Genomic DNA, 9,063 nt, shown 5'->3' on the forward strand with positions numbered 1-9,063 from the left:
TACTATTACTATTACTGTGTTTTTATAATATTTTTTTTGATATATATTATTATATGTAACTAATATAAAATATAAATAAAAAAAATGTAAAAATAATAATTTTAAAAAGAGAACAAAAAAAATGAAAAAAAAAAAAATAAAATAATAATAAATTAAAAATTAAATTAAAAAAATTAATAAAAAATATTTAAATAAAGATCATAATTATATTATTATGTATGATGAAAAGTAATATTAATATAGTATGTAATATGAGTATGAAAAGTAGTAGTGGGGTTAACAATAAAAATAAAAAAAAACAATAATGAGAGTTTTCAAATATTCTTTGTGTATTATTGTTGATAATTTATTTATTTGTTCTCTATTACACTTTTTAAATAATTAATTTACCACACTTTCACACACTTACTTACTATTCATTATGAATTTTCATTGTGTGTGTTTATATTATTACTGTTTTTTTTATTTTTTTTTTCAATATTATTATTAATTTATTTATATAATCAAAACCACACTAACACACTACATTCTCTTTATAATTTCCATTGTTGTTATAATGATCAAATTTAATATTTTACAAATAAATTAAATATATACCTTTTTTTTTTTTTGGTGATAATAATTAAGTGTTAATGAGAAAATATTAATAAAACAAATTATTTTTTTTTGTAAATAATAAAAACAATAACCAATGATAAAAAAAAAGAACAATGTAACATTAAAAAAATAGTGTGGGGGAATGTGAGTGTGTATGAATAAAGTGGGGTTAATGTGAGATTTATTTTTGAATATTTGTATTTTACTAATTTAACCCACTATAGAATTTTTTTTTATGAATTCACATTTATGAAAATTATTTTTGGTAGTGGGGTAAAATAAACAAACAAAAAAAAATAATAATAAATAAACATAAACTATAAATAAACAAATAATATATTATTTGTAATTTTAATATATATTTAATTTTTCCAAAAATGGAATTATTATAAAAAAAATATGAAAAAAATAATTAAAATATAAATATAGACATACATAATATTCGTCCAATGATTATTTTATATATTTATAATAATAATGATAATTAAAATATTGATTTTACTATTTTTTAAAAATAGTAATTTTGATTGATTAATAATATTTGATAAAAACTGTTACTATTAAATTTAAAAAATAATTATAGGAAAGGATTATCTATACAAATAATAGAGATTTTGATTTCTACTATTTTTTTTTTTTTTTTTATTATTTTTTTAGTTATGATAAAAATAAATTAAAATTAGGATGTTCTTAATGGTGGTGAAATTAAAATTACACCATCACCACGGATAAAAAGCATTTTAATATTACGTTTGATGTTCTGCCAATAATTAAAAATAAAAAATTAATTAGTATGATATATTTTAAAAAATGATTTTATAATTAACCAAACTTTTGAAATTAGATTTATCTCTTTTTTTATCTTTTTTATTTTTGTTTGATTTAAGTTTATTGTATTAATAATAATATAATAGTACACATACTCTAATAATTTCCTCATCTGTTTCTTCATCTTTTTCTACTACTTTGATTGTTTCTTCTACATCTGAAAGAATCATATTTAAATGTTGATCGTATGCCTATTATTGATATTCATAAGTGAATGGGTTAATATTAAATTATTATTTATTGAACACTATATATATTAACATACATGTAATTTTCCTCTTAATTCTCTATCTTGTCTCATTTTAACGAAAATTCTTTCATCTAATGATAATCTAATGAGATCTAATGGCTCTTCAACTGTTCCTTCTTCTTTTCTATCCATTTTTTCTTTTATGTAATTGTTGAATAAAAAAAAAAAAAATGAAAATTTAATATTTATTTTATTTTTAAAAATTTAAAAAAAAAAAAAAAATATAAAAAAATTTAATTTTTTTTTTTTAAAAAATTATTATTTTCAAAAAAAAAAAAAAACTATTGTAATTTCGTTTGGTATATTAATCAACGATTAGTAGTGTATATCAAACTAAAATGTTTTCACAATTCTTTATTTTAAATAATAAAGGTGATACCATTATATTCAAAGATTGTATGTACCATTTTAAATCAGAAATTTTTTTTTTTTTTTAAAAACTAACCCTCCCTATATTTATTAAAGACAGATTCGACATACCCAAGGATAGCAATGACACATTTTTTAAATACATTTTATCAATGAAATCCGATATAACTCCATCATTTGTAAGTGATCATTGAGATAATAATAGTTTTAAAATAATTTTAAAATATTAATATTTATTTCAAATAGAACATAAATGATATAAATTATTTATATATTAAAAAAAGAGAAATGTACTTTGTTTTTACAACAAGACAATTGGTATCGCCATCATTAGCATTCGAGTTATTAAATAGAGCCTCTAAAATTATTCAAGATTATACAGCATCATTAACAGAAGAAGCAATCAGATTAAATTTTATATTAATTTATGAATTATTAGATGAACTTATGGACTATGGTGTGCCACAATCAACAAGTACCGAAACTTTGAAAGCATTTGTATTTACACCACCAAAACCAATTAAAAGTAAAGAGTCTGAATCAATTATTGATAACTTTTTAGTATGTATAAATAGATACACATAACTATATATAAACAAAAAGAAAACCAATACCAACCTTTATTTAATATTTATTAGGCAACTCCAAACAAAAACTCTGCTACTCCAAAGTCGAGTGTTAAACCAATTCATTCAAACTCAATTGAAAATAATAATAGTAATAATAACAATACCGAAAATGAAATTTATATAGATTTATGCGAAAGAATAACAATACTTATAGCATCGAATGGACAAGTTTTAAGAAATGAAATTATTGGTAAAATTCAAATGAAGAGCTATTTAAAAGGCAACCCGGTATTATCATTAGGCCTTAGCCCAGAATTTTTATTCAAAACAAATAGCAATAGAACAGCAAGCAGCTTTGAAAATGAAAACGAAAATGAAACTACACAACCAAATTTAGACAATCCTAACCGATTTGTAATTGACGATTGTAGTTTTCACGAATGTGCAGGATCAGGCTTTGTTGATAACGGAGGATATAATAATCAAAATAATATAATCAATTTCAGACCACCACAAGGCGATTTCACATTATTAAAATATCGTATTTCACATAATGAATACTCACCATTCCTTGTCAAGACCAACCTGGAATCAACCCAAAAGAATAAATTTGATTTAGTCGTAAATATTAGATCCAACTTTTCAAATAAAGTAGTTCCAAACTTTGTATCTGTATCAATACCACTTCCAAAATCTACAAAATCATGCCAACATTCATTAGACTATGGTTACCAAAATCAAACTGTCGAATTTAAACAAACACCAAATTCAAACTCAATATTTTGGAGTATTAAAAAACTAAGAGGTGGTATGGAAACTACATTAAGATTATCAATCATAGTCGATGGCCCAACATCGCCAACCCATTCAAATAATGTAAATAATAATAATAACAGTAATAATATAGAAAACTCAACCATTAAAAAAGAAATTGGTCCAATAGGTTTAGAATTTTCAATGCCCCAATTTAGTTGTAGTACCTTACAAATTAAATTTTTAAGAATGTTAGGCTCCAATGTTTCACCAACTAGATGGATCAGATATATAACAGATTCAAAGAGTTTTGTAAAAAGAGTTTCAACAAATTCTTAAAAAATATAAATATAAAAACAAAATAAATATAAAATATTACATATAGTTTTTTGTTATTAATTATTTGGTATATTAAATAATAATTTTATGATATTACTTTAATTTTATTTTTGTTTTTTTTATTTCTAATTAAAATTTTATTTTTATAATATTACTGCAATATATAAAATGATTATGAAGCAGAGGTATAAAAGTATCTTGTTCTATATACACTTAAATAATTAAATAAGATATCTAAATATGTAAATGTGTAAATATAAAATAATAATTAGTAAAAATGTATATTGTGTATACAAAATATTATAAAGAAATGAAACTTACCAACTAAAGTTTTAAAAATTGGGATTTTTTTGAAAAGGTTAAATAATTTTAATACAAAACCATCACCAATGAATTTTTCGTAAAATGGTGATCTTATTAAATAAAATAAAAAAAAGGTTCTTCTTCTTGCCAACTCTTTTTGTTCCAAATTTGTAAGAGGTATTTTGTGTGTGTAAAGTCCATACTCTGAGAATGACTTACTTAAAAACTCGAGAGAAAACGAAACTATCCATGGTTTCCATGATCTTTTCCCAAAAATGCAATATAAGAACCCTAAATTATTGTATAATAAAATTATAGTTAATATTTTATCCTTTGTAAAAATTGACTTGGGTATTTATAATAGTTACAATAAATAACAGGTCTAAAAATATACAATAATTCACCAACTACTTTGGTATTATAATCTTTAGGTGGTGAAGGTGGTAATAATCTAATTAGTGTCGATTCTTCTAATTGTTGATCCTCCCTTTGTTGTTGGTCCAATACATTTCTTTCATCCAACTCTTGTTTTTCCAATCTTTTTTGCTCCATGATTTGATCTGAAAGAGTTTTTCTTTTACCTGTTCGAAATTCTGAATTATTATTATTATTGCTATTATTATTACTATTACTAACTGAAAATGCTGAATGTTTAGTATGATTTGGCTTTCTATTTCTATTTATTATAACAAAATGTTAACATATTAAAAATTATTTACTTTATTATATTTTAAATTAATTAAATACCTTTTAAATATTTCAGCAACATCTTTTGATGGCACATAAAATGAATGATGAACCAACATATTTCCATTGGTTTTATGTAATAAATGAACCCTTAAAATTGCCCTATAGTTATATAAACAATATATTAATATATATATATATATATACATAATTTCCAAATACCTATGTTTTTAATTATTTACTTTATAAACTCGATTAAAAAAATTACAATTTTTTTTCCAGTTGAAGATTTTTTAGTTGCAAAAATTTCTAAAAATAATTCTAAATTCCTTATTGTTGTGATCCATTTAAGAGTTGATAGGTAATATGGTGGCGGTAAATAGTGACCCTCTGATGTTTTTGCATGGTTATTTGACATCATAATATTTGATGATAAATAATCCAAATATGATTGGAAAATATTCATACCACTATAAACTATATATATGTATGTGATTTTATGTTGTGTATGAGTGTGAAATTCATTAGAATTTATAAAATGATGAATATTTATGGTGTTTATACTGATATCACTTACTTCCTTCGGTGAATAGTTCACTATCACCATAACGACCTGGCAAAAATGTAATTAAAGCCTTTAAAAGATTTAAATTATCTCCATTTTCTAACAAAAACTTTATTACAGGATTTCTTGGTGAATTCATTAAATAAAAAAAATAAAAAAGAAAATTACAAATAAATAAATATTCTAATTATCTTTTATAAACAAAAAATATAAAAATTTAAAAAAAATTTAAAAAAAAAAAAATAAAATTAAAAAAAGTGAAAAAATTATTAAATATAAAAAAAAAAAAAAAAAGAGGCATGAAATTTAATTTAAATATATATATGGTCATGTGTATTTGCATGGGTATATATTAGTGTATTTTAAATATAAATAAATAGTAATAAGAAATGTGTATTCATGTAATAAACAAATCTATTTTATAATATTGTATTTTGGTAAAAATAATAAATAAATAAATAAATGAATAAAATTTTTATATTTGTTAAAATGAAAAAGAAATTTAATAGTAAAGTAATTGTTAAATCACTTTTCTTTTTATTTAATTTTCTAATAATTTTTATTTTTTATATGATAATCATTGTTTTAAATTTATAATATTATAATTAATTTGGTTTATAGAAATATTGATTGGTTATAAACAATTGTACCCAGATCTTTTTTGTGGTTGTTTTTATGGTGAATGAACATTAAAGTTTAGTGGACTTCTAGAAGTGGTGATTTTTGATATTCCCTAATTTGGTCAATAATTACGAAAGCTTCAGTGTTTTTTACCTTCTCTTCATAAAACAATTTTATTTCTATCATAGCTGCTTGGCCAGAGCAAACTAATGATATTCATAAAATAGTTGATTAGATTGATTAACTTTATTAGTGTTGACTTGATATAAATATTTGATGACAAGCTTTGCATTACGACCACATATACTAAAAATACAACAGATATTGCACAACTTGGCAAAGTAGGTCCCATATTATTTGATGAGTTTGGAATATATACCACTTGATAACACTTTTTCTAAAACAGAGGTTGATGAAACATGATTCTAAACTATCGGATTCAATAGACTTTAATACTTTGTCCAGAGATTATTCACAGCTTGATGAAGCAGATTCGGTACTTTTACCTTTGATAAACATATAATCCACAACCTGGTGTAAAAGATTCTTAAGCACTACTTGATACAATGGTTTCTACACTTGATGAAACTGATTCTGAGCTACCAATATCATAAACTTCTCGAATCAGGCTCTGTTTGATTAACACTTGATAAAACAGGTTATAATACTTGATTTATACCAAATTTAATAAAAATTTGTGTTAGTATTGTGTTCATCTACGAATCCCATTTTTATATAGATTTGTTGTTTTTATTTTTAAAAAATTTGCTTATTTACTTACTTGAAGACTTTTTAAAGCTATTAATATATTTTTTTTTTGAAATATTTATGTGTTGAAAAAAAAGAAAAAATTTAAATTTTATTTTAAATAAAAAGAAATTTTAAAAAAATAAAATTTTTATTTAAAAATAAATTGGCTATACTGCATTGCTATTATGTTGAGTGATTATATATTACAACGTTTATAGTACTAAATATAATTAATTAAAACAAAAAATAAAATAAAGAGATTATTCTATTATTAATATATAGTTTAATATAAATGAAAATATAAATAAAGATAATATACCTAAAGTTATTATTTCTACTATATAGGAAAATACAACAGGGCGATAGCTATGAATAAATCTTGAACCAATTACATTTAATTAACTAATTGAGATACTATTGAGATACTATTTAAAATATTGCTTGGATCACCCTTTTACCAATTACTTTTACTACTATTTGAACTACTTGACCCACCAATTGAACTACTATTTGAACTACTTGACCTACCAATTGACCGATTATTTGAACCAACTGTTAAATTACGATGTACGCTTCCACGTGAACCACTACTTGACCGGTTACTTGAACCAACTTTTGAAATACGATGTGAAATACCACTTGAATCACCATTTGAATTACGATGAGAATTACCACTTGAAATACTTTATTTAAAAAAAAGGTCTAAAATTTTTATATTAAATGATTCGGTTGAGCTTCTTTATGATGATTTAATCTATTATATTGGATTTATCAATTAATTTTTCTATATTGGAAATAATACTATCTAATTTTGGATTAGGGTTTGATTTTTTGAAGCAGCTTAAACACCATTTTATTGAATTGAGCTTGAGAAATCTTTCTTTTTTGTTTTGGATATTTGTAAAGTCGGAGAGCTTATTTGCAAAAAAACCAAGGGTATTTATGTAACATAGAATTCCAGAGAACTTGATTGATTCTTGAACTAGCTTTAATATAATATCCAATTCTTGGTGTTTATAACTACAACTTTGTGTTCTTTCAACAACTACTAAAATATTGGAAAAGAATAATTGAATCGATTGAGCATCAATTGGACTATTAGAGTTACCACTTGAAATTAGCTTTTTATGGCTTAAATTGAAGTATTCCAAAACCATAACTAAATCTTTATATTCAAAAAATGGAATTAAATTAACCAAAAACTTCTTGACTTCAAAAGATTTTGGAGAATTTACTCTGTTAAAGAGATTTAAAACCATTTGTAAATTTTTTGAACGAATTGGACCACTAACTAAACCAAATAATGAAAAGATTGTGTCTACTATTTCATTTATAAGAGTTTTATTAGATGAATTTTGTGGACTCTTTGAATGTTCTTTTCTTGAATTACTAAAATAATTAAGAACCTCTATTGAAATATTAAAAATGCTATCGATTGCCATTTGTATTCTACTATTTAATGAATTAAAACCATTTTCATATTTAATTCTATCGAAATGGCCAAAAATTTTTACAACCCACACTATGTTATTAATTGATGATTTCTTTGGATCTAACAAAACATTGTAAAGTGAAGTTATCCACTTTTCAATGTATTCTAATGATTCTTCGTTGAACCATTCTTTGATAATAATTTTTGAGAATAATGCGCAAGCTTTATTTTTAGCAAGGCCAGTATAACTTTGATTTCCAGAGGTAAATAAAAAATCTAATAAATTGAATAAAATACAATCCTTTTGACCACAGGCCAATTTTTTTAATAAACCATCATCTGAGATATAATGGTCTAATAAGTTAATGGAAAATATTTTTTTTCTATTATTATCCAACTTTAATTCTTGGATAACATCAATTTTTACTGATTCGAAATTAACTAAAAAAATTTCAAAGTCGTTTTGAATAATTATATTATTACCAGTATATTCTTTCTTTTCTTCTTTTTTATTTACATTAACTTCTGTCGAACTATTTTTTGAGTAACTGGTTGGTTGTATATCGATTTCGTTACTAGAATGATCAATTTTTAATTTTTTTTTATCTCTTGGATTATCTTTTAAATCATCTAATTCAGATAATTTCCTTTTTAATGTTGATGGTGCGCTTGTTTTTGATTCTGAATATTTATTATTAATTTTGTCAATTGTAGTTGTAGTTGTAGTTGTGGTGGTTGTGGTAGTTTTATTTGTATTTATTGTGGTTGTATTGATATTATTATTGTTATTGAAATTACTATTGTTGTTGATTATATTATTATTATTGTTGTTGTTATTATTATTATTATTATTATTGTTATAATTACTATTAATATTATTATTAATATTATTTATTATTATTATAATTATTAATATTATCATTATCATTATTTTTTGGATTAGAATTAAATTAATATCATTTATATTGTTATTATTATTATTAATATTATTATTATCATA

The 9,063-nt window shown here is 22.1% G+C and overlaps 4 protein-coding genes across 4 annotated transcripts; 1 reads left to right on the forward strand and 3 right to left on the reverse strand.

Moving 5' to 3' along the window:
- Positions 1-1,276: 1,276 nt before the first annotated feature.
- DICPUDRAFT_30992 (uncharacterized protein) lies at positions 1,277-1,807 on the reverse strand (the record flags this gene model as incomplete). The annotated part of the gene is made up of 3 exons (XM_003286488.1): positions 1,277-1,357; positions 1,521-1,616; positions 1,691-1,807. 3 exons carry the CDS (start codon positions 1,805-1,807, stop codon positions 1,277-1,279), a joined length of 294 nt encoding a protein of 97 aa, XP_003286536.1.
- Positions 1,808-1,970: 163 nt separating this feature from the next.
- On the forward strand, positions 1,971-3,767 carry DICPUDRAFT_54317 (uncharacterized protein). Its single transcript, XM_003286470.1, has 4 exons — positions 1,971-2,071; positions 2,141-2,223; positions 2,291-2,605; positions 2,716-3,767. The coding sequence occupies exons 1-4, from the start codon at positions 2,014-2,016 to the stop codon at positions 3,703-3,705; spliced, it is 1,446 nt and encodes a 481-aa protein (XP_003286518.1). The 5' UTR covers positions 1,971-2,013; the 3' UTR covers positions 3,706-3,767.
- A 110-nt stretch (positions 3,768-3,877) lies between these two features.
- Positions 3,878-5,399, reverse strand: DICPUDRAFT_77414 (uncharacterized protein; the record flags this gene model as incomplete). Its single annotated transcript, XM_003286489.1, has 6 exons — positions 3,878-3,939; positions 4,027-4,299; positions 4,377-4,684; positions 4,756-4,857; positions 4,938-5,172; positions 5,273-5,399. 6 exons carry the CDS (start codon positions 5,397-5,399, stop codon positions 3,878-3,880), a joined length of 1,107 nt encoding a protein of 368 aa, XP_003286537.1.
- A 1,029-nt stretch (positions 5,400-6,428) lies between these two features.
- On the reverse strand, positions 6,429-8,929 carry DICPUDRAFT_77415 (uncharacterized protein; the record flags this gene model as incomplete). The annotated part of the gene is made up of 4 exons (XM_003286490.1): positions 6,429-6,548; positions 6,663-6,679; positions 7,097-7,314; positions 7,481-8,929. Coding segments are annotated over 4 exons (1,803 nt in total), but the record flags the coding sequence as incomplete, so codon positions are not given.
- Between the last annotated feature and the right edge of the window lie 134 nt (positions 8,930-9,063).

The sequence above is a fragment of the Dictyostelium purpureum genome (genome assembly GCF_000190715.1).
Source record: "Dictyostelium purpureum unplaced genomic scaffold DICPUscaffold_72, whole genome shotgun sequence".
In the NCBI taxonomy this organism is placed as follows: Eukaryota; Evosea; class Eumycetozoa; order Dictyosteliales; family Dictyosteliaceae; genus Dictyostelium; species Dictyostelium purpureum.